At 40.0% G+C, this 25,182-nt stretch overlaps 2 protein-coding genes across 4 annotated transcripts; both read right to left on the bottom strand.

The window, feature by feature from the left end:
• Positions 1–583: 583 nt before the first annotated feature.
• On the bottom strand, positions 584–11,271 carry smad5 (SMAD family member 5). Of its 3 annotated transcripts, none has more exons than XM_062425600.1 (8): positions 11,013–11,271; positions 10,518–10,693; positions 6,730–7,678; positions 4,852–5,160; positions 3,603–3,710; positions 2,173–2,394; positions 1,781–2,037; positions 584–1,681 (listed from the first exon to the last, which is right to left on the bottom strand). In XM_062425600.1, exons 3-8 carry the CDS (start codon positions 7,130–7,132, stop codon positions 1,538–1,540), a joined length of 1,443 nt encoding a protein of 480 aa, XP_062281584.1. In that variant the 5' UTR covers positions 7,133–7,678; positions 10,518–10,693; positions 11,013–11,271; the 3' UTR covers positions 584–1,537. The 3 variants fall into 3 exon arrangements, with proteins under 3 accessions (XP_062281584.1, XP_062281585.1, XP_062281586.1); XM_062425601.1 differs by having other exon boundaries at positions 6,730–7,675; XM_062425602.1 differs by lacking the exon at positions 10,518–10,693.
• A 1,486-nt stretch (positions 11,272–12,757) lies between these two features.
• ap1ar (adaptor related protein complex 1 associated regulatory protein) lies at positions 12,758–24,921 on the bottom strand. The gene is made up of 10 exons (XM_062425115.1): positions 24,781–24,921; positions 22,655–22,703; positions 22,537–22,563; positions 21,111–21,136; positions 20,929–21,025; positions 20,640–20,738; positions 19,720–19,781; positions 19,073–19,146; positions 18,553–18,675; positions 12,758–18,052 (listed from the first exon to the last, which is right to left on the bottom strand). Exons 1-10 carry the CDS (start codon positions 24,849–24,851, stop codon positions 17,781–17,783), a joined length of 900 nt encoding a protein of 299 aa, XP_062281099.1. The 5' UTR covers positions 24,852–24,921; the 3' UTR covers positions 12,758–17,780.
• Positions 24,922–25,182: the final 261 nt, after the last annotated feature.

Here is a 25,182-nt window from a genome sequence, read left to right as displayed (position 1 = left end):
CCAGAGGGCGAGTGAGTTTTCTAATGCAGCCGATCAATGTCTTAAATGATATCTTAGTCTGAATATCATGATCAATTTAGTAAAACAACGGTACATTTTAATTCTCTACGCTTTAACTTAAACACATACAAGCTCTGGTCCTCGCATCCAAGTCATTAAATTTCATTTTTGTAATCTTTGTCTGCTTGTGTTTATATGGTTTGGTCAAGTCAACATTAGACATTTTAAATCCATGATCAGACATTTTTTTCAACTCATTATAACTGGTATATAAAGTTGTTAATTAGAAAACCTATTCGTGAAACACCAGGGCGTCGAAATGGAGCCGTACGTCAGTGACACACCGCAAATGTAAATGCAACAATTAAATTCTTCAGAATCAGTCAGGCAAGAAAAAAACAGAAGCTGAGCTGACTGGTGAGAAAAGAACCATGAAATCTCAAGAAGGAATTATGAAGACTTGGAAAATGTTTAAATTCAACACATATATAAACTATTTACATATATTAAAAATGTGTTTTCTGCTTGTTTGCATCCTTCCAGGTGAAAGCACCGACAGACGCAGAGAATAATACAATCGCCATTACCAAATAACTTGTTTATTTCACTGAGCTAATGAAGTCAATTATCTATCAACATAATGCCTTGGTACCCACGCCAAAATTTAATATGCCTCCACAAAATCCATGAGTGCACAATATTGTTAATACAGTGAGTATGGAAAATACAGTCATTCTTACTTGAACTCGAGAGTACAAACAAGAAATCAATAATGATGACGTCCATTGTCTGATTATATCATAAATGACTACTTCTATTGCAATAGATGTAACATTCACAATGTTGTTAGCTTATGGCGTGTTAAAACTTGTTCAGTGATTGATCTCCCATATCAAAAACTATCAGGTCGGCATACATCACTTTCTCAAAAAAAAAAAAAGGCAGTAGCTCAGTGTTCATTTCTAGCAGTAGAGACTATAAAAAGAAAGCACTTGTTATATCTGAGCCTAATGGTAAACATAATCGTGTCTATATCATAATTGTAAATATCTGACATTGAGACAACATTGTAAGAAAAAGTGTTCAGGAAAATTCCAATTTATCTGTCGGACATAAAAGGCAGAGAAGTGACAGTTCTGCTTCATTAAAAACTACACATATAGAGAAATAAAATCATTTGAGAAAACAATAAAATTTGATGCAAAAAAAAAAAAAAATGAACATTTGACAATGGAGCCCTCGATAGTTGCAGGTGTTTGTAGTATTTGTCAAGCAGTAATGTGTCCATGTCGTTACTGTGACTTGGGGCGTTCCTGTTTCCTCTCTTTCTTCAGGTGTTTGCTCGCAAGGTTATTACTCTGTTACTGGATTCTGGATGCTGCTGCTGTTTCATTTCCCGCCAGGATTCAATATCCCTTCCCAAAGTAAGTGTAAACAGTTCAGCCGTTAAGACCACCTTAAATTATAAAATCACTGAGGGGGGAGAAAAAAAAAAAGAAAAAAAAAAAGGATCTCCCAAGCTCCAACAAGTCCATCATTAGGACACAGAGGAGATTGGGTTGAGAGGTGAACCCATTTGTGTTAGCACCTTGTCCAGCCACTGAAGGGGCCCGTGCAGGTGCACCTCGATCCAGCAGGGGGTGCTGGTGACGTCCTGTCGGTGGTACTCGGCTCCCCAGCCCTGTGAAGAGGCAGAGCATGTTAATAATGATGATATTTACCCCACATGTTTAACTGTTCAGGCTGTTCCCTTTAGTTCATGACACCCTTTGACTCTCACCTTGACGAAGCTCATCCTGATGGTGCACATCTTGGTGAGCTCATAGACGGCCTCAAAACCGTGGTTGACTGACTGGGCCAGAAGCTGAGCGAACTCCTGGTTGTTGAAGATCTTGAGGCTGCAGCCGCTGGGGATCTTGCAGACAGTGGTGGGGTGGAAGCCGTGGTGGTAATTACAGTTACGGCTCTGGACAAAAATGCTGGTGTCGCTGAGGCACTCCGCGTACACCTCCCCTCCCACGTAGTACAGGTGCACCCCTGGTAAACACAGACAACTCACATCAGCGTATTCAAACCTCAGCTGCTGACATTTAGACTTTTTAAAGCAGTAAAATAAAAAATAAATGACTTCATCAGTCTGCCTCTCTCGCTGTGTGACTGTGCGAGTCGTACCTTTGCCAATGTGTCGGCGGGTGTTCTCGATTGTGGAGTTGCGGTTGACGTTGGACAGCAGTCCGAGGCAGAAGCGGTTCTTGTTGTTTGAAGGGTCAGTGAAGCCATCCACGAGCACACTGGTTGACGAGGCGTGGTAAGCCTCACCTACGCGATTGTTGAGTTCATAGTAGACAATAGAGCACCAGTGGCTTGGCTCCTCATACTCCACTGGTTGCACATCTGGGAAACAGGTCAGACAAGAACAGGGGAGGTTGTCGTCAACATTTAGAAAAACTCCTCCAAAGGCCTGAAGACATTGTTTGAGACGTCTCTTACAGACTAGTGTGGTTTTTACTTCAAAATATTTGAGGCAGACCTGTAAACATACAGTACAAACTGGTGGATGCTACTATCATACTACACGTCTACTGTTGCTTATAATATATAATGTTGTGTATGAATGTAATTCATATAACAAGAAAACTGTACATAACACGTTGAAGTCATTGACAGTTAATAGTGAGTAAACTAACAATGTGACTGATGCAGCATTGGGAATAAAGACCCTTCAGGGTCAATCTATAGTTAATGACAGCCATAGTTTCTATCATTACTCATCATTATAAACGTTTTTATACAGTTAATTATTACAGCAGGTGATTCTAATTATCAATACATTTTGTCAGGTTTTACTAATCATCAGATATATGCAGACAGCCTCCAGAAAACTTACTATCTCACATTATAGCAGTCCATTTAGTTAAAAGGTTCTGCACCTCCAAATGCCTTTTCACTCCTCTCTATTATACATACAGACTTCCAATATGGACAATGTGTCCCTATAAGGTTTTTATTTTTGACAAGTAGTCAGTCATTTTTGCCCATTTTATTGATCTATTTTTTGATTAATTACCATCTTTTTATAGTTATTTGATTTTGTAGATTTTTAACTGAATAACTGGAACTCCACAGTGACATCCTCTCTCAAATGATACTATACCAACAGAAAATATATTTCAAATAATTCACAGAAAGCTATGATGCAGTTACCATACGGTGGAGTTCCTTCCATAATTATCAAATTTGGTGCATTTTTTCAACCATTAGACGTAAAAATTACTGAATGTTTACAACAAGAGTAGTATATGTAGCATAACAAATCCTAGTATTCATCTCATTCAAACCACGGTGTTAGTGCAGTGGGAATGCCTCCACAGAATAAGATGGTCCTGACTGTTTTTGTAGCACTCATTTGGCACATACACAAGTAAATAAGCATCAATATTGCTGCATTTAACTTTCTTTAATGAGTGAAACTCTACCTCAGGAGTTTAACAGCTCTGCAGAGTTTTGATAAACCTTCAAACTGGACTATTTGCTGTCATTTCATTCTTTCATCGGTTGATTCCCTTTATTTAAAAACACACCCACAACAATACACTCCTCACCTCCTCTGGCCACGTTCGGGGGCACCAGGCTGCTGCTCGTTTCCATTGACTGGCTCTCCTGGCCCAGCTGCTCGTCAGGGGGCATGTAGGCTGGGGGTGGGGTGTCAGCTGGGACATTAAGAGAGCAGTTAGTGAGGATGAGACCAGTTGTTGCTGCTGCTGGTAAATGGCTTCTCGCGCATGCATACACAAGTCTCCCTAGATTCAAACAATCATCAGAGGATCTGTGCCGCACAAACGGTGTCACATTTCACATATCGCTCACTTGCTGAGCCACATGCTCACCCATTCCCGAAAGAGATGCAATATGAGCTTTTCGAGCTTGTATTGTGGCACACAGGGAAAAAAACAACGCACAAAACGCACACTTAGGTGGCAGTGGGAAAAAAAAAGTTGCCGATTATGATGCCTTTGAGTTTAGACAATGGTGATCGGGGCTTATCTGCGTAAATCCTAAAATCCTAAATTGCCATTAAAAACTATTTCTGCCTGACTGCCTACAGCCACCGGATGTGTCAGCAGATCTAGACGGGAGCAGAACAGAGCACTAGACACACACACACACACACACACACAGCAGCCGTCACATCCTCACACATTCAAACACAAGTATAATCTGAACAGTTTAAAAAGGTATTTCTCCACAGACTGTTGAACAGGACACAAAGTACTGTATCTATTAATTGACGTTAATTCACGTTGGATGTATGTGTGGTGTGTCTCCTGTTAGCCTCTCTGCTGCTCTGAGTTAGTGCCCTGACAGCAGCCAGCAGCCCTGGCTCTGGTGGACACTGCTTAGCTGGCATTTCCTTTGTTCTCATTGAGGGGTGTAGCTCGATTTGGATGAATATAATAAGTTGGCCTGGTTAAAGTAAGAAGCTTGAAAACTGTTTGTCAGATGGCACGAGGCACTTGGATGAGTTTGAAGCACAACTGGGGTTCAATGTGATATTTTATGATAGAATTTATGTAGAAAAGTCACTAAGGCTTCAATTTATTTCACCCGAGACGCCCCTAACTGACTGTTGTAAATGAAAATGGACTCCCCTAGGACTCCTATTTGTAGATATCACTTTAAAACATGTTTCCTTACATTACACAACTCTACAAAACACAAATCACCAGAGACTAATGCTCATTATCTGTCAGTACGCTTCTTGTTGGCGACATGACAGCGACAATCCAGAGAAACACAATAGTTTGGCTTTCTGCCCAGGGTCAGGTACACAAGAGCGTGTGTGTGGCGTACCTGGGAGCTGGAATGGACTTGAGGGCCCCGAGCTGGCAGGAGAGTTGGGATAAGTACCGCTGCTGGCTGGGGAGGGAGGATAAGGAGAGTTGGGAGAAATTGGAAAAGAGCCGCCGCCGCCGCCACCACCACCGCCGCCGCCTCCACCGCCGGTGCAGCTGCCCCCACTGTGCGGCTGCTGGAAGGACTCTGGAAAGGTGGCGTTCAGGGGCATGTGCGGCTCGTTGTGGGTGAGATTGCGGAACTGTACCAGCAAGCTGTGCTGCGGGTTGAACTCGCTGTGCCGCGGTACCAGGACGGGAGGGAGCACTGCGTGGAAGAACAAATGGGAGTAGAGAGGAAAATGAATCAACATGAATCATTCAAAAAGGACAATCAGTTGTTTAGAAAACTAAATGAATCATTACGTGAGGTATGTGGAACATGTTCAGCTCACACCTCGGAGCAGAAACCTGTAGCGCTTTCATTGGCTTAAATGCTTTCTTATTAATAATTTACTCTTTCCATTAACAAAGAAATGCAGCCAGTGTCAGAAAGAAGCATTAGATAGCACACGATGGAAAACTCACTTTAGAGCGCTGAACACACACGAATATGCACGCAAACAAAACATTTAAAAAATCTGACATATTTATTGTTTTAGCATATTGAATACGATTGCTTTCCCGACACCAATTTTTTAAATTTGATAAATAAAAATACATTTAGTATGATAGTTTTCTTGACACCAATTAGATTTACTTATTTATTGATTAACTAAATACAAAAAACGTAGTACAACCGCTATCCTAACACTAATTAGACAGCTGTGACATGTTATTTGTTGACCAAATGTTTACAAGTATCCCATTTTCAAATCTACATCTTGTAACAGTTAAAACATAAAATGCTTCACTGTCCGATACCACAAATCCAGCACTCATCTGAAGCCTTTTCAGAACTTGGTGAAGGTAAAGCCACAGAGGTCTTCCATATTTAATTTTATTTTCAACGCTTTTTAAAAAAAAGAAAGAAGAGAGAGTGCATTTCTCTAGCCTTGATTTTTCTTCTACTAACTATCGTGGCTCCAAGGCTGCCCCCTTTCCAAAAACTTCCCGGCGAGCTTTGCTTTAAACGATACAACGTGCCGTCTCTCCTGACCGACATGTGATCCGCATCCTTGAGCCTGTCAATACAGAGCTAGCAGTCCTACACTAGCCCAGTGTCAGAGACTGTCCCCTCAGGGTCATCTGGGAGTGTATGGGATGTGCATGAGTGACAGAGAGAGAGAGAGAGAGAGAGAGAGAGCGAGAAAGAGAGAAAGAGAGAAAGAGAAAGAGAAAGAAAGAGAGAGAGGGTGGTGATGAGAAAGTGCTGGGAGTTTAGTCTGAGTGGTTTATGTATTTAGTGAGCCACTCTCTGATGCCACACCCCATCTGGAGTGCCTGAGGCATATAATCTAATAAGACTCCAAAAGAGCTAGTGATATTGATTTTCTGTGAAATGGAGGGGGCGGGTGGAACAGGCCCGTGTGATGACAGCCTCCTGACCTTTGTGGATTTGTTTACCAGCTCTACAGTTTGCTCTGAGCTCCAGCTTCAGGATGTACACAGCTTCACAGTAGTCAAATCAGTCCTGTTATTGCTCGCCAGTTATAAAAACAAATTCTGTGTTTTACAGGCAGTTCAAATCGACACACTTTATAATGAATGAGCCTTTCAGGAGAAGTTTTTAATTATGAAAAAGGTAGCATGAATACGAATGCCGTTAAATTTATCTGGAGATTTAAATATAATTTGTTTATATAGATCCTTGTTCCATAATGTGTCAAATGTTGAGCTTAAAGCAAAAAAAGTCTTATTCTTTGTAACTCTGTCTGAATACAGCGCGAGTACCTACCAGGACTCTCCACCCGCTTGTAGTGATATGGGTTGATGCAGACCTCCTTCTGTTTTGAGCCAAATGGATACTCGCACACCTCCAGGGGCTTGAGCTCGTGGTGGGACTGGAGGTCCGGCCAGCGCCACACTCTGCAGTAGATTACGTGAGGGAGACCTTTCCTGTGGGAGACCTGTAGCCGGCCGTCCAGCGATCTTGGAATGGTAACGCACTTGCTGGGCTGCCCGGGGCAGCTCAGAGCTTTCTCCAGGTCCTCCATGGCGCCTTTCTTCTTCTTCAGCTTTTTAACGAGAGCATCCACCGCCTTCTCGGCCCATTTCTCCTCCTCGTCTCCCTGCTTCCAGCCTAGCAGCCGTTTGACTGCCGGACTCGTAAAGGAGAAGAGGCTGGACATGGAGGTCATGCTGGAGGCTGTAGTGTAAGTTTAAAACAAACAGATGAACTCTGTGGCGGCTGGTCTCTCCAGAGGGATCAGGAGAGTCTGCGAGTCCCTTACTGATGATCTCCAACTAGTGCTACTAGCTTAAAAAGGTGTATGAGCGTGTGATCAACAATAGAAACCACTTGAGTGTGTGAATACGAGTGTGTGTGGGAGATGAGGGGTGGGGTAGGGGTGAGGAGAGGAGGCTTTGGCCTTGTCTGACCAAGGACAGGAAGCAGGGGAGGGAGGGGAGTCAGCAAGCAGGACGCAGCTGCTGCTGCTCAGGAAGGGCCCTGCAGCAAGCTGTCCGGAGTAGGGTCACCACCACTGATGGAGGGAGGGGGGTACAGTCTGCAGGAGCTGAGATCAGGACTTCTGTCCAACAGACAGGCTGCAGCAGACTTCACCGGAGCAAAGTGACAGGCTCAGAAATAAAGAAGTGACCTCTTCTCAGCAGCTCCTGGCTCCTGTCCACCTTCACCTGGATCTTCAACTAACCGCCAGTCTGTGTTGTAGTCCACCGGCCTGCTGCAACACAGAGAAGAGCAGAGTGATGATAAGTTCAGCAACTTGTTGTTTTGACATATATATCATTAACGTTCATAAATATCATCACAGTTAAAATATTTTTCAACCTGATCCATAGCTTTGTATGTTTATTATTTATTGGATGATTTGAAAACTTGCCAACCCCTTACTGACACAAAAAGATCATCAGTGTTGTGCTCTGACAAGTTGATCTACCCGGCAGTTTATAAAAAGGATAACAGTAATATGTTCAGCAGTGTCAAACTGAGGAAGAGACACTTTAAATATAATTAAAATGCCACTGAGTAGTAAAGTATGTTCTCTCCAGCTGCCAGCAACAGTAAAGACAACATCGATCAACGCAGACACCAGGACTATTTTCATAATGATTCCTGACACCATATGTTCAGTCGGTGTATTTATAGTGAGCAAAATGATGCTGAAGTGTGGGCTGAAACAACATTTTCATTTCCTTTGTTTGACCATGTGCGCGGAGGGGGAAAAAAGTGAGTGACGCAAAAAAAAGTGAGGATGCCAGCAGATATGTGAGCAGCACATACCCTTCAAAAAAATCCAGGCTTACTTCTATTAAGCACATGTTTTACACATCACATTTAAACATAAAAGAACATCTGGCTCGACATCATCTGTAGATACACTGTGATTAAGAACAAAAAACCTGCTGCCACACAAGAAAAACATTGGAAAATAATGTTAAAAGTTGTTTGTCTGCTTTGTTTGTTCATCTTACTTTTAATATCCATCAACCATTTCAGAGCTTTCCAGCTTGTCACCTTCAAAATGAATATTAATACATGTTTTCTTATTATTCCTGTCGCTACTTGCTCCTGTTCTAACTTAGTCTTCCTATACTCGTGAATCGAACCATACAGCGGAGTATAAGACTGTCCATACAACGCAGCTCCAGCAGTCAGACACATGTAGCCTGCAGCAGCAGCAGCAGCAGCAGCAGCAGCAGCAGCAGCTGTTTGGGGGCTTGTGAAACCGGCCCTAGTAGAAAAGGATGTGACCACAAAGAGCTGCTTCCTCCCTCATCCCATCTCTGGCCGATCCCTCCCTTCCAGCACACAGCTGTCCAACAGCACTGCACCCACTTCCACGCTTCATTGTTCTACATGCACATGAAAGCGGAGGGAAACCTCCAAAAGTAAGACATGTAGGCACACACCAGACAGTATCAGCCTATAAATGAGTGTTGAACAGAGTTTCTCTGACATTCACCAGACTGTATCAGCAGTTGTTTCCACAAAGCCCGATCAGTCAGAGAGCCAGACGCTGCTAGGCCTCTTTTAGACCAGATCAGCAGTGATTCATCAGTTTATTGTACAGGGTGAGCAACGACAACTAACACATCTCAACATTTGGACATTCCCGATCCAGCTGAGAGAGGCAGAAACACACTGTTTGATTAACATGTTTTAGATATAACTTGCCTGAGTGGACAACTACAAAAGCTGATTTGCATCTGGATGACTAACCCTTTAGATAGAGCCGATCATCTCTCCAAACTGATAACACTTCACACTGATAGCTCTTTGTGTTTTCACCATCAAAGGCTACCACTCAAAGAAATTATGGCCCAATTTACATTTTACAAAGTCTCCTTTTGAAGGGGGGGTTGTGGGTGGAGGGTGGGCTGAAGTACCCCCACTTACTGATCAATAAGAAAATGAACCATAACCGTGATTAAAGAAGATTTGTGGCCCGTCTTACAACAATTACCACTGACTTTCCCTCTGAATTCCTGAGCATGAGGGTTTTAAAAACAAAGAGTATGACCAACATATTTTGCACAAAACAGTAACATACTGAAGATACTGTCTGTAATTTGACATATTGTATGACCAGTTTTGCTACTCACACATACTCTCTCTGTTGGATAAGAAGAGGTTATTTGTTGCATTTCTCATGCACAAATTTGATATATTTTAACAGTGAAAGTCACAGGATACTTCCAACACATGATAAAATGCTAAGAAACTGAATCATAGCCCTTTTGATGTAACTCTTTGACACTCTTTCTAAAGCCTAGCAATGTAAAGGAAAAGGAAACCAAATGTTGTAAACAATAAAAAAAAATCATCTGAAAATAGCTTCAAAGCCATAAGTTTATATCTTCAGAGATAAACTAAGTGGAGTAAAGCTGTGCGGAGTAACACTGGTTAACACTACAATAGCATTGACTTTACAGTGGGTGAAATGTGACTGAAATGCTTGACAAATGTGAAGTACAGGGAACAGACAATATGGAAGAGCGAGTCGGTAACTGTAGAGCACCCCACCACCCCCCACCCAGAGAAAGAGTCAGGGATTCAAGAAAGACTTATCTAACGTTACATAAACCCCCAAAACAGCTGTAAAACATTACATTAACGCACCGTGACAATAGGCACAGTCATAATATAATACATCATGTCAGTGGTTTGGCTGAGCTCGGTATGTAAGCTCATGGAAGTTACCTCGAGATGTTGCTAACTAGCGTAGCAACCAGGACACAACTCACTCAGCTTCAAACTAAACCGTCCCGACGCTTCATAACAAATCACAGCCAAACAGTAACACTTTAACACGACCATTCATCTTTTTTAAATAGACTCTTGAAAGCGTCCCGCCTCCTAACAGCTACTTTTCCCTTCTTCTTCCTACCCTCTACTTTCCTCCATTCCCGAAACTTTTTGAACTTCTCACAACTGACGCTAAGCTAAGCTAGCCGCTAGCCCCAGCCCCAGGACCCTGCGGATGAAGCTCGCTGTAGTTCCCCAACTCTACGCTTTTTAAAACAGCCTGTCGGATAAGCCGTCCGTTTCAAGTCACCCACCTTTTTAGCAACGGTCACAAGACATCGCAGTCGGTTTTTTTTGAAGCCGTCAAGCATTTACTTCCCACTTTCTTAAGGGTTTTCTCTCGGTTTTCCGCCGCTTCTCCCGATGCCATGTCCTACAGATCCCGGAGACAAGTACACTGGAAAGGCGGAGTGCGTATCACTCCGCCGCCCTGACAAAATAGTGCATAATTTGGCGTTGCAGCTGGAGGGATTTCATGAGTCGATGCGCCAAAATACCACTATCACGTTAAATATAACATGCCTTTTATGTGCAGTTAAAAGAGCACATGTATGCTTAAAAAATCCTCAATTTCTTCGCTTTCCTTGCGCACAGCTCGGAGTGAACAAACTTTTCCTTCCATCTTTAGTAGTCACAGCTAATTATTAATATCATAAACGGCACATGTAAAAGCAGCATATATTAAAACTAACATATCTGGTGTGTTTTTGGACGTGTGTGGTGTTTCCGTGTGAAGTTTGAATTCTTACGGTGGTCGTGCTGCGGCTCTGGGACGTCTCACTAGTTGCTGGCTCCACTCAGTCTGGAGCTCTGCGGTCTGTTCTGCATTGTTGTCCTTTGTCGTCCGCTGCTCGGTGCTCCGACAGTGCCCACGTTGTTAATTGATTTCACTTGAATTACTCTAACTGCTAATCGCTACTCCACACACCCATTTCCGTAGATGAGCCGCTGCTGCTACTCTCCCGCAGCATAAGTGTCCTGAGAGCGGATTCTTCATTCAGTCCTCAAGAGTCCACACACAACAGTCCATGTTCAGCCGCTAGTGGGCGACATGCACTCAGTTTAGGACTGTAAATATACATGGTTTATCTTTTTAATGCACGTACATCTCAATTTCACTACTAGGTTTGGGGGCAAATTAAAGCTCCCTTCCACTCAAAAATATGTTGTTCTTCTTGTTTCTCCAGTTTGATGTCTGAGCCTCACTGTGCCGAGTTTGACACTAAAAGACTGTTTATATATATTCATCTACTGAAAGTGGAAAGTTTCTCTATGATAATAGAAAATCTTTATAATTTTAAGGGGTGGACCTACAGGCAGGATTTGTGAAATCACAACTAGGTTTCAGCCAATCCTGGTCCAATATTCAAGAGATTTAACTTTACAGTGAAGTAGAAGACATATTTTCTTTAGTAGGTAAACTTCTGAAATAAACAATATTTACATTTTTTATAGATTCTCCATTCTTAATGAGAGAGAAAGAGTAGATGTGACTTTAAATAACTAGATCATTGAACTTTCTTGCTGGAAAAACTACTTATTATCCAAAGTAGAGTAGAGAGTACAGTATTTTATAAGCATCTTAAAATGTGTTTGGAGGGGATTTTTAAGGTTAATAAAACTATTATTTAATTGAAGTGTTTGCCTGTAACATTAGTGGTAAAGTTACAAAACCAGAAAAGGAAAAAAAAGGGTGCATACTCAAGCGAAATAAACAGGTGCAGGACAAAGAATATGCAGAATAAAAAAAGACGAGTAGGTCCGCACACTGTTGAGCTCCCAAATAAAATTGGCTTTATTCTCTTATGGCCTGAGGAAGATCCTGTTGACTAAAACATTGCCATGCTTGCATAAGAGAATTAAGACGATTTATTCGGGAGCTCAACGGTATGTGGACCTGCTCCTCTTTTTCAGTTATTAAACCAGATGTTTATTTATAGAGGACAAAGCTATCATCAAGAAAAATAAATACATTTTCAGCAAGGTGGTGTGTTTCTTGCTTAGAGACACTCTTAGTTAACAGTAAAAAACCCTCTAGAACAAATTGTCTCATGTAAGGTGCCCATAAAACCTCGCACAAATTCCTGTTTAATACAACATACACTACATACTTTTCAAGAATTTTCTGCGCCATTTCAAAACTTTCAAGAACCCAAATTGTATTCTCACAAGCTTTCCAGACCCGTGTAGGAACTTTGAGGACCTGTTATTGTTTAACAGTGGATACAAATTACCAATTACTTAAGTGGATGTACTGTTTACGCTGAGATTTAAAGGGAAGAACTGACGCATTGACGTAATTGTTCATAATTATACATACGGAGCATGTGTCACCTCTCCTAGGTCGACTTATTGTATAATATGCACTACATAAATTACAGAGAGAGATTAAAACAAGATGACATAAGTGCCAGTTTATTTTGAAGTTGGATTCATTGTCATCAAACGAAACCCAAAAGTGCTACATGCAAAAAAAACATCACATCCTGTTGTATTAACCCTTTAATCACACTTACACCAGGTCAGGATTTGGTCCTTGGCATGAGAGGGAAATGTTTACATTTTGTGCTCAATTTTCTTACAAGTTCTCCTCACTGTCTCCATCAATAAATCATCTCAATAAAGACAGAAATCATGTGTTCAAATAGGTCCAGCGGAGGAATTGATTAGATGCTGTATTTATAGCAATACAACACAAGAGGTTGTGACAGCCCCATTGCCACAATGTTGCTGCAATGCAGTTTACACTGACCTTGATTAAATATTCACAATGAACAGACATAGTGACTCAGAGCCAAAGCTGGAAATGCACTCATATATATACACTCATGTCTCCAAATGCAAAAAAAAAGGAAAAACAACAACAAAAACTCAAACCCTGGTATCAAGAAATCAAATGTTTTGCCTCCTGATGTACAAAAATAAATGAGCGTCCCTCTTGTAATGGTAAAATATGCCATGACGATGCAGATATGCAAAGACAACTTTTATTTACAGAGAAGTACAAGCTGCAAATGAGACACACATCATCTTGTAAAGCTATTCACTCTCTATAGTTGCAAACTTTTAAATTACAGATAATAAAAAAAAATAAAAAAAATCACACACAATCCAGCCAACATGTTCATATTATTCAAATGTACAGTTTCCTTTTAAGATAGAAACTATGAAGTTACATGCATTCATTTTGTTGTTTTTTTAATTGTTGTATTTAGTGGTCATTGCCACTTCAGAAGGGCTGATATAGTCTGTAGCTTTAACTTATGTATGTTACTTTTGGATTTGCTGGATTATCCAACAAATAATTCATTTTGAAAGGTTTGACTATATTTGATTTTGTCTTCATTTTTGGTGCCACATCAGTGTGACATTTACTCGAGATCAAGCAGGTTACAAAGCTTTAATCAAGTGCTAAAAATGTGTTGAGTTTCATATTTTCTTTTTCTAAATCACAAAACAGAAATATGAGATGTATCATCTCTTGTTCACCGAGAAAGAAATGAGTAACACTTTAATGAACTGGCTCGGAGGTTGAGTCACTGTTGCATTTTAAATATAGAGCAGGTGAAGGGACATTTATTTTGATGAAATGTCACCGATTAACAAAAAAAAAAGCCCTTCCCTTGAAGAAACGAGAAAAAGTGAGTCAAGTCTTATGAGGGGCCACTGTGGATGTGAAGAGGGTTTTAAGAAGAAAAGCCTATTTTAATGCCTGCCTGCTGCTGGCGTGCGTTTGTAGTTTTTAAAAAAGGAAAAAAATGTGTCTGTGCTGTTTATGTGAGTCAGAAAGTCCTGCACGTTGAGTTATTTTAAATCAATTTGTCAGTTTCCTTCAACAAACTTGATTTTTTAAAAAACTTTATTGTATATGTAACGCTGGTGAGACCTTTTGCATCATTTTATCAGTTTCTCTTTTTTTTTTAAACTTGCTTGACAGCCATAAACCGCATGCATGTTCTCCAAAGCTGAAATTCAACTGTGCCTTTAAGCAGGTTTATACATTCAACATGATTTAAGGAGGTTTCAGTGGTTGTTTGTCCTCAATGCATTCGGATATCATACAAAGCGAACATAAACAAGTTACTTGTAGTGTCTTCCATAAAAACCTGAACAATGTAAATCAATCACTTTGGTGGATAAGTTGACAGCGTTGTCCATTCTGAGTATAGAAACGTGTAAACCGACTCAAACCCTCTGAACCACAGTGGCGCCATCTTCTACAAACTGAGTGATCACAACAACAACAAACACACAGTGCAGTGAAGTGTCTCCATTTACAGCCTCACCTCTGTTTAAAGTGATATTTCACCTCAGTAAAACATTTTCACTGTTCAAAAGGCAAAAATATCTTTCACACTGTTTCCAATCTCTACATTTTTATTTGTGTTGTAGGTTTGTAATTTGTATTGTGGTGAAAGTGTGACTTGGAATTCATGTATTACTTTGGTTTGTCTAACTTGGTGTCTCGTACTTTCAATATATACACAGGAAAGAAAAGAAAAAAACATTCTACCGGTGAAAATATCACTTCAAAAATGACAAAATGCACAGATATCATTTACTTTCAGCAGCAGCTAACAACACTGTTTAAAGTGATGCTCTGTTTAATAATGACACTTGTAAAATGAACCATTCCCAGCTGTTTGATACCCCTCGTACACTATATTCATTACAGTGAATCTATGTGATGCCCAAGGCATTTTTCTGTACTTTTTTTTCCCCTCCTTTGGCTCATTGGACAAGGAATGTTAAGTTACAGTTTGTTTTTTTACAGAAAATTCCAGTGATTAAATCAGAGATTGTGTAATCAATAAAACATAATATTGAGATGTGATCAAACGATTCTTTTACACTCAGATATTGAGAAACTATTAAAAAGTGATGTGGAATCTCTGAAAGTGAACCTGTGTCTCGTCTACATACGTCAACAGCAGTGCACATCTGTTTCCTTCTTACGAGTAATGAAGGAAACGTTTCAGTGAAAGTCTTCTAGGAGCTGATAACACTCTATTCATTCATCTAGATTCAAAGTCCACACAATTAGAGTGCAACCAGCGAGCTACTTTTGATTCATAGAGATCAATAACAACTCATCTCAACCGTATGTAATGTGTCAAATATCAGGATCTAAAAAAAATAGAAAAAAATCAATTAAAAAAAATCAATGCACAAGCAAAGTGTGAACGGCAGCATTTGATCAAACGTAGGAACATGATAAAGTAGAAGCCACAGGGTCTTTTTCAGTCCAATCTCACACAATTTCCACAAATATTGCTTTCAGTATTTGCAGTACACAGCAATCAGCAGGGATTTTAAAGTCTATATATGTTTGTAGTCTATAATCTTGGTTTGGATTTCATATAATATTTTATAAACATACGCACACACAAAAAGATTTGTCTCTTGAATAAATGCCACCAATCAAAACGAGCTGCGTCAGGGCGTCCTGGTAACCTAATAACCTAATAACATGGATGTATTGTAAGAGCTGGATAGGATGCCGCCACTCAGCTTTGCAGCCAATTTTCCCCCAGTGGTCATTTACGGTATTGTAGCAACAAATCCTCCCGCGGCCCAAAAAAGCATTTTCACCATAGGCCACCATTCTCTGTAAAACTGTTGACAGGACACCTCGAACTGCAAACAAGGTCAATTCTGACTCTTTCTATTGTGACTTTTTGATCCATGGAGGTTTTATATTTGTAAAACTTTCTTCGAGCCCAGAAAAGCGATTTTTAAAAAATGTGACGTCATCACAATGTAAAGTCTGTGGGCCGAGCAGGAACTCTCGGGCCAGTGGGGGAAACACTACTGAGCATATTCAGCAGCCCACATAACACAGATGTAAACACGGAAGATAGAAACTTTTGGTGTATGCACCAGCTGAGCAACTCTCATAGGACTGAATGGGTGCCATTTTTGGTCCAGCTCTTATAATACATCCATGCCCTATAATAATGTATGGTTAATTTCCTTTCTATCCCTACTTTGCAATGAAGGCAAAAATGCCACACACACACACACACACACACACCATTTAAAGCTGGTAAAAAGATATTTTAGTTAGGTGAAGATTGTCTCCTGTATGTTGTATATTGTATCATTATTTTCCTGGTTTGCAATGTGATCACTCAAGTGACTGCTTGGTAATTTTGCTTCACATTGGTTGTTTGATTTGCTGTCACATAGCAGAAAGTTAGATCCAGAATAGAATAGAAAAAGAATTTGTGCTAACATTTTTCAATCACATATTGGCAGTAATTAAGTTAATTGCTAATAAAACATAATGGATGATCAAGACAAAAAACTAAATATTGATTCTCAAACGTGACTATTTTCATAATTTTCCATATCGTACCAAACTTTCCAGGCTGTTGTGAAAACCCTGACTCACAATCACAATGAACCAGAGAATCAGCTGAAGAAAATGTTTCAACATAAATGCAGATTAGAATTATAAAAAAGGTCAGTTGAAAACCTTTGACAGCATAATGTGTAAACGATGAAGGAAATCTGATTCACTGTATGTGCCAAATTATGTTGTTTTGTAAAAAGGTTTCTTGTTGCCAAATGGAAATGTGAACATTTAAGAACAAGATACTACTGAGCAGATTACAGAGGAAAACAGGACAGTGAAGGTGTTTCATTAAATATGAAAGCTACCTTGAGCCTGTTTCATTTCAAATGTGTCAGTCTGTTATATAATATCAGAGATTACATTTACAGAGTTCAGTGTTTTTCATGTATATCGATCATCACTGTCAAACGCCCATTCACAGAAACACACAAGTATGACTGAAATTATATTTTGATGCACAGATTCGGACAAGCTTTTGACTCAAATGTGAAAACAGTGATGCTATACTTGTGCTAATTCACCAAAACAGGCAGCTCTAATGTATCAGCAACCTTTCAATGGAAGGAATTAAGGTTCCTTCTCTTCTATCGTGCAACAACATTGAAAGGAGGCTTGTAAGTGTTTGTTTGTTTCTGACCTATAAACAGATGGCAATGGCAGGAACCATCCTGCCATTGCCACACAGCAAGGCACTGGCCTCCAATGGATTTAATGTAGAGGACAATCTCCTTTCAAGGGTTTATCATTTCATATAGTGCACCGTTTTGTCTTAAGCATCCTCAGACTTTTGCAGTAAAGTTTCACTTTTGAGCAGTTTGGCAACTGAGTGGTTTCTGTCTGATCACCTGGACACTTTGCACTGGAAATAAGCACTTACTGAGCATTGTGTTGAATGGTCAATGGATGGTAACTGGTCAGTTATGATGCATAAAAATGGTCAGCAAATGAAGGCACTGAAAAAATGAGTATTTGTTAAAAACATCACTACACTGTGCTGAAGTGTAGAGATCCACGACACATTCCCTCAGTCTCAGATTACAGGATATGAACAACAAGTGAGTACATTTTTCCATTTGATGAGGCAAAAACAAACAAACAAAAAAGCTGGTGAGCTTTGACATGAAGAGGGCACAAGAAACATCTCCTTTGGTGCTGGACACTATCTGTCCTGGTTGTCCAACCTGAGGCCACAGTCCGAGGCGTCCTCAGAGGGAGTGTCGAGGACTGGATTGACAAACCCTTCAAATTCAGTGTCTGCATTGTCCTCTGGGTGGGTACTCACAAAATCATTCTCCCACTCCAGTGCGTTGGAGTCCTCGGAGGCCGAGGTCGGGCCGCTGGTCATCTGCTTGCTGCCGGGCCTCAGGGCTGCTCGCAGGATGTCCTCCTCTGTCCGAGACCTCTCCCAGGCTGGAAGTGCTCGGTTGATTCCTGTGACGCAAGCGTTCAAGCTTTTATTCAGACAGCGGAGCGCTACCAAAGTCACTGGAGTCACAAACTGCCACAGGGAGTTTACTGGTGGCTCATTTCACTGTATTTATCTTGTAAAGCACCAAGCTTAGATAATACGTTAATAGAATCATTTACATGGTGGCCTGAGCTGAAGTGATACCGTTGAGAGGGTGCTATACACGAAACAGATGTTAAATACACATTTTTATATATTTAAAATATGATTATGACCAAATATTAACATGAATACCACTATTAAGTATGAGTCTGCAGAATGGCAGCTAGAAATCATTAAATATATAGATTAATAGTATTTTTTAAGAGGGGTTAAGTGTATACTACAGTGTAGTATTTGCATTGATCGGTGATTTGTGGCCAACTAAACATTGTTTTAAGTTATGGACTCGAGTCAAAAACCTCAACAGCTGGTAAAGAATCTGAAGAATCTGTAAAAATCAGTACAGGACATGAACTCTCACCTTCCTCATCCTCCCACTCTAAATCCAGCGAGGTCCCGTCGTCATTGGTGGAGCGTGTCTTTGTGGTGAAATCCCAGCTGTATTCCGTGTTGGGAGTCACCACGTTTGTGTCAGAGGGAAGTCCTGAAAATGGAAAACAATCATTAAGACAGAATATAAAGCACTTTGATACTTTTAAAATACTGTGTAGTCTTGACGAGTGTTTTTCAGTCTGGTCCTGGGGCACCCTTCCCTGCATGTTTTTTTTTGGATGATTCCTTCTTCCTGCACACCTGATTCAAATGTTCAGCTCATCATCAAGCTCTACAGAAGCCTGATAAAGAGCCGTTCATTTGAATCAGGTGTGTTGGAGCAGGAAAACATCTAAAACATGCGGGGCATGCCCCAGGACCAGGACTGAAAAACACTGCTCTTAACTGTCAAACGATAAAGCTTGTGCTATGGTTTATTATTAGCGCAGATGTTGTGCACCTGCAATTTGTTAGCGTTAATATAATTAAGGCTTAGATGGTTCACTCACTGTTGCTCCTGAAAGCTTCAGACTGGGCTTTTACATTCTGGAGGTAGACGTCGAAACCTTCCCCAGAGGTTTGTCTGAAACAGGTCAGGATGACAATCAACCATGAGATCATTGGCTCGCTGCTTTGAAGAAGCATGAACAACTGCACAATACTGATTAGACCAAAAAAATAAATAAAATCATCAGACTCAAAACTACATTTGGAAAGATGAAAGCCGATACTGTGCTCAGCTTTGTTCATGCTGCCTCCTTTCATTACCGCTGCAAAGTAGCAGCATTTATGAGCCTGCAGCTCCCTTCTGGCACACTGGAAATTAGTTAAGCATTGAATTGTGAGACTGGATACCTTGCAGTGCTTTAATATTTGTTTTACAGCCTACACACTGCATGACTAGAAGAACAAACAGGGCGCTCTTTAATGCACACATTACTGAATTAATGTATCTGTTGACATGCCATTAAATGATAGTCCGGGGAGGGTGGGGGGGTGACAGAGTCGTTGAAGTCAAGTAATGATCTGTGAGTCTCTCTTTACAACCAAAGTGATGAAGTGGATGAAACCGTATTACTGTCAAAAATTTGTGCAAAACCTCATGACCTCAGCTCTACAATTATCCTGTTGTCTAACGAACTTAAAAGTGACTCACTTTCTTTGTTGGGTTTCACTGCCGGAGCCATCTGCTTTCCCCCGTGTCCTCTGGGCAGACAGCTGCTAACAAAAGCGCCACAGATCAAGCACAAAGACAGTCAAGAGTTTTTTGGGGTGATAAAAACATAATAGAAGACTATATTAATAATATATAGGAAACATGTGAGCGAATAACTTTTAACAAAGCGACACCAGAGAAGCAGTGGAATGTGGCATGAAAAGCAATATAGAAATCTCAATACCAGATGTTTTAATTTAATCATATAATAAGTCGTTTTCCTGCATCAGATCTTTCCTTGAAACTTTACAGGAAGTATGAGACTGTGATATTCACCAAAAAAGTTATACTTCAATGCTATCAGATTCTAATAGTTAAAATATATTTATTCATTACAGCTAATATGCCTTTCTTTGTTCTTTGAAATAGACTTTGTATTATTTATTTATTTCCCTTTTGCTTAAAAAAGCAAAATTTTATGTCTATTGGCAGTTAATTCCTTATAATATGAGCTTCCTGTATATTATGCACCATGCTGGATATCATTATATCCTAAGCTGCCCTACTCATGTGAATGTGACATTATTTTAACTCCCTACTATCTTTGCTAGTATATACTTTTACATTATTTACATCATTATATGAGTTTCACCAAAAAACAGAAAGGCTACTTGACAGATAAATGACATTTATTATAGCTATAGTGTTCTAAAGCACTGAGACAGCAACAGTTTTCCTTACTGGAAGTTAATGAGAACAAAAGGACAACTGAACAGAAAAACATCCAGGTCCCTGTGAAGTACAGAGGATACAGAGGACTTGCTGGGCAGCCTCAGGACGGGCTCAGCAGGTTAGAGGAGAAGTTGTTAAGTCAAGCAGTAAGGTAAACTGGCAGAAGGGAGCGCTCAGTGCCGCCTCACCTCCTTCAATTTTCGTTCACGCGCCAGCCTGGCGGCCTCACGCTGGGCGGCATTTCTAGCCTCCTCTTCTAGCCTCAACTTCTCCTCTTGTGCCTCTAACTGAGCAGAAATAACAAAAATGAAACAAACAAACAAAAACAAAAAAAACAGAAAATTACAAGAACAGAAAAAACAATGCAGCAAATGAAAGAGAAGCCAAAAATAGGTTTTAAAAAATGTGAAATAAAAAACCATGCGGGGACAACATGTTCATCTAACAAAGACAGATCACTCTAAAGATGTGTCTTACCTCCGCCGAGATCTTCTGGTCTAATAGGATCTGCGTGTCTGATATAGCAGCGTAGCGGTGCTCTCGGAGGTTCTTGAGCTCATCTTCACTGATGGGCCTGAAAAAATAACAGCAATAAAAATCAAGTCTGGATAGTTACACTAACATTTACAATGACTTATTTAAAGCTGGCTCATACGTACCTCAGGCAGGACTGCGGACTCTCAGCCTGCAATGAAACAAACACATTTTTTTTTTTTTACCAGACAGCAATGAACTCCAGCGTGAAATGCATCTCCGCTACTGCACCGTTTGACTCGGGCGCTACTCGTCTGGGTCTCTGCAGACAGTAATCGAGTTACTTCCCCGCAAGGAAGTGAATGGAAGACTGCCATAACACAGAGATGAGTGCGCAGCAGATGCCCCACATCGTTTTCTATCCATCACGGGTGGACGGCGGCTGTCAGAGGGAAGTCTGAGAGTCTCAAAGTAAAAAGTATTCTGGGAGCACCAGCGTAATGCAGCTTTTAATTAGAATGTACGCTTTACAAGACACTTCACTCAGTCTGTTTAAATGCAATGAGACCTGAGTAGTAGAGAAAAATAGACAGAAAACTAGAGCAAGACCGATATATTGGTCAACCGACATTATCAGCTGATGTGGGCCTATCACGATATATCGGTATCTGTGTTTATGTCTTACAATAAGTGCTTTTTTTAAAAAGATATATAGGTACCAATTTACTATAATATATTATACTATAAATTCTGTATATATAAGATTATCAGCTGATATATCGATATCAGATTTTTTATTTTGTAATTTTTTACTCAGGTCAATGATGGGTTTTTTGTGTCCATGTGGTTTAGTCAAATTTAAAGGGGTTCAAATTTTAAAATAAACACAAGAATAACTTTTTTTTTGTGGACCCAGCATAACATTTCTGCTTTTAATCCATTTTGAGAGAATATATTAGAGGATTATGGCAAAAATGTGTAAGTGGTGTAACCATAAAAACTTTGTACCAAATAATTCAACTTGCTTAAAAACAGTAAATTCTCAATAAAACACCATATCAACTAGTTTGGCATGATCTTACATTATAACTTTGTATATTAAATAAAGGTAATGGAATACAATTGTTCTAAATATTACATTTAATCTGGGGAATCATGTCAATCAGAAACAATTGAAGTAATTATTTGTATAAGTACACTTAAACACACTGTAGGTGGATTAAATATTTAATATTTAATCGTTTATTTTATTTTGTGGTTACACCATTTGACATTTTCAGGAGCATTCAGTCTTACTTTTGGTTAAATATGTTGCAAATGTCCTTTCAAATGAAATAAAACCAACACAAATACAAAATGTACATTTTAACAAACCTGATGCTGCTTTTAAGACATATTTCTAAGATATTTTTGAATTGCTCATCTTGCCAACCCTTATTTGTCACTGACCCCCCACTACCTAATATCAGTATTGGCCCCAAAAATCCAATGTCCGACAGGCCATACAGAAAAACCTAATGCTGGTTATTTTCATTAAACTTAGCAACTGAACTGAGAGCTCCTTTAATAGAAATAATCAAAACATGACCAGAAGAAGATGATCACACTCACCTCATCACTTTCTACCAGATTTTCAAACTGCAAAGATAAAAATCACAAATAGACAAATTCAATGATATAGTCGTCATCATCAAGAATGAATCAATACTAATAAATGTGCGACTCCTACCTCTATTGTATAATGCTCCCCTGTGGTGCTGCTGCGGAAGTATTTTGACCTGTATGAATAATTGAGAGAATATGAGCACACAATAATGTAAAATCATATTGAAGCCGTGTTCATTTCAGACAGTCAGCTGCAGAGGTGAACGATAGCTTCCACATTTCATCTGAAGGAGTTGAATGATGATTACATCGTGTGTAATGGACATCAAGATGACAGAGCTGGTAACAGAAATAAACTTGTGACAGGAGAAGAAGAAAGAGTGGACAGAAGAGACTCATTAAGCAGCGACTGGTGAAGGAATACAGCCAGTGTTTGAGAAAAAAAGGCACGTTGGTCAAAATGTAGCGCCTGTGATGAAGACAAAAATATTAAAATCATCAGATCTGATTGTGTCTCACACTCCCAAATCATTAATTTTGTTTACAATGATCTTGTCACTGTAAATATTTCAAGAGACTTTATGTGAAGTATGTTCCAGTGCTAAAGATTTAGCCTGGAGTGTACCACTACTCAACATGATCTCATATAGTCACACTCATAATGGGGACTGGAGCTCAGAAAATGTTGGATAATTAAAAATGAATGGAAGCAGCCATTTCACTGGCTCTGAATTTTGAACTTGGAGATGCTTTTCTGATGGATTCATGGACTGAGTTAGTGCAGCTATAGTAGAGATGATAGAGGATAAGCAACTTTGGGAAGAAATGGAGGCTGCTGCAAATGTTAAAGTTACCAAACAAAAGGAAATGTTTAGTTCCAGGAATCAATAGAATAGACATGTTACATTAAGAGAGGCACAGCTGTAATTAATTACATTGACGACAGCTACTTAAGTGATGCCAGTGAGCCAGTGTACACTATCAGCACCTTACAACAGGCTCACCTCAAGCGAATAGACCTGTAATTACTGATATTGAATACACCTGTGATGTTCCTGCTATAAAATGTTAAACTGACTGTTGAGAAAAGGGTCTGTCGCTCTCTACTGGATGAAAATTGAAAACATGTTGCACATCATAATGAATTACAAAAGTGTCTTAATGCTGTCTCCATACTCACAACTCACTTATGTATATCTATAATCTTTTTTAACATATTTATTTTTTATTTATGTACTTATTTTCCACTGTTCTCTTATTTCTATAGTTTTTTGTAAACATATGATTCTGTTCTCTTTTGAGGTGTCTGGTGCCTTTTATTTTGTTAAATGTCCTTTTTGGATAAGTATTTTGTGATGTTTTTCCTGTATATGTATATTATTTGTGTATATTGTGTATTTCAATATTTGGCCAATAAAGTTGGGCGGGGGAAAAAAACACACTCATTCAGTGATGACACACTTTTTGTCATTACATTGTGTGTCATTATGTCATATATGTCATTTGTTATATCTTAACATTATAATTATTAATATTATTATTATCATTATCATCATCATTATGTTGTGTGCTCTAATATATTAACACTGTAGCACTTTACGTTTCAGTAGGAATAAAGTGTGATACAGATAACATGTATTATTATCTCTCCTTGTTGAGATTTGACACAAACAAACAGCTGCCAGTAGAACATATAACATGACCTAACTGGAGCAGACATGTTTAAAATGAGCTTTATAATTTCCCAGCAGTCACTGACTAATAATGACTGATAAACGGCTGTCATGCCCTGGACTGAAGCTGATCATGTGACCTGAACTGCCACTGAATGAACCCACCATCTGGTGACGTAATAACCAGTAAATGATGCCAGAAATAGACCACTGAAACACAAAGTCTGTACCAGGATTCAGATTTAAGACAGGCTAGCCTACATAGTCCAAATATTTATCAAAAGTCCTGTCTAACACCTCTAGGGGCCCTGGTTGAGTCAGTCCTTCAAGTTGGTGCCCTCACACTGTTGACAATAGGGGTGGGGTCTTGATTTGTGTTGGTGGCTGACTGCAGGTGGGCTCTTACCCCACAGAGGCGGCCACTAGTTGACTGAGAGGCCTTTGTCTGTCAGATAACACCCGCAGCTGTCAGACAGTGTGAGCAGACACACTGAGGTGTCAAGACATCAGCACTAACCGGATAAACTGATGCCTTCATGCTAGTTAGCTCGCCATGCTAAAGCTTTGTTTCACTCACCCGCCTCCTCTCTGGATCCTGTTGGCTTCCCTCCTGAAGAGCCCGACACAGTATGCACAGCAGTTACCCATTGCATTGTCAAATATTGTTCTAATCTAGCTTGGTCGCTAGTAGTATCCTGCCAGCTGCTGGTGCATTGGTGTGGGCTACATCTCCAGTCCTCCTCTTCCTCTTCCCTTCTCCACTCACTTCCTCATCCTCCTTCCGTTCCGGCTGACGGTGACACGCCGGGCACAAATGTTCAACACCACCACCTGCTGTCTTTTTCTTGTAGTTTCTGAACAATGTGACCAGCTTCTGACCATTGACTGTTGATAGACGTCATGACAGCTTCCCCAAAAGTGAAGTCAAAATATATCGGTCGCCCCCTGGTGGCCGGATGCAGTACAGCCCCCTGTATGT

This window comes from Scomber scombrus, chromosome 9 (genome assembly GCF_963691925.1).
Source record: "Scomber scombrus chromosome 9, fScoSco1.1, whole genome shotgun sequence".
Classification (NCBI taxonomy): Eukaryota; Metazoa; Chordata; class Actinopteri; order Scombriformes; family Scombridae; genus Scomber; species Scomber scombrus.
This window is presented reverse-complemented; position numbering and strand designations above follow the sequence as displayed.

Coding starts and splice junctions, on each gene's coding strand:
- ap1ar (XM_062425115.1), bottom strand. CDS start 24,851: ATGGGTAACTGCTGTGCATACTGTGTCGGGCTCTTCAGGAGGGAAGCC. Junction 21,026..21,110: donor AGTCCGCAGTCCTGCCTGAG/GTACGTATGAGC, acceptor TTATTTTTTCAG/GCCCATCAGTGAAGATGAGC. Junction 18,676..19,072: donor TGAAGCTTTCAGGAGCAACA/GTGAGTGAACCA, acceptor TTCCATTTTCAG/GACTTCCCTCTGACACAAAC.
- smad5 (XM_062425600.1), bottom strand. CDS start 7,132: ATGACCTCCATGTCCAGCCTCTTCTCCTTTACGAGTCCGGCAGTCAAA. Junction 2,395..3,602: donor CCCGAACGTGGCCAGAGGAG/GTGAGGAGTGTA, acceptor CCTGTTTCCCAG/ATGTGCAACCAGTGGAGTAT. Junction 1,682..1,780: donor TCAGGATGAGCTTCGTCAAG/GTGAGAGTCAAA, acceptor GCCTCTTCACAG/GGCTGGGGAGCCGAGTACCA.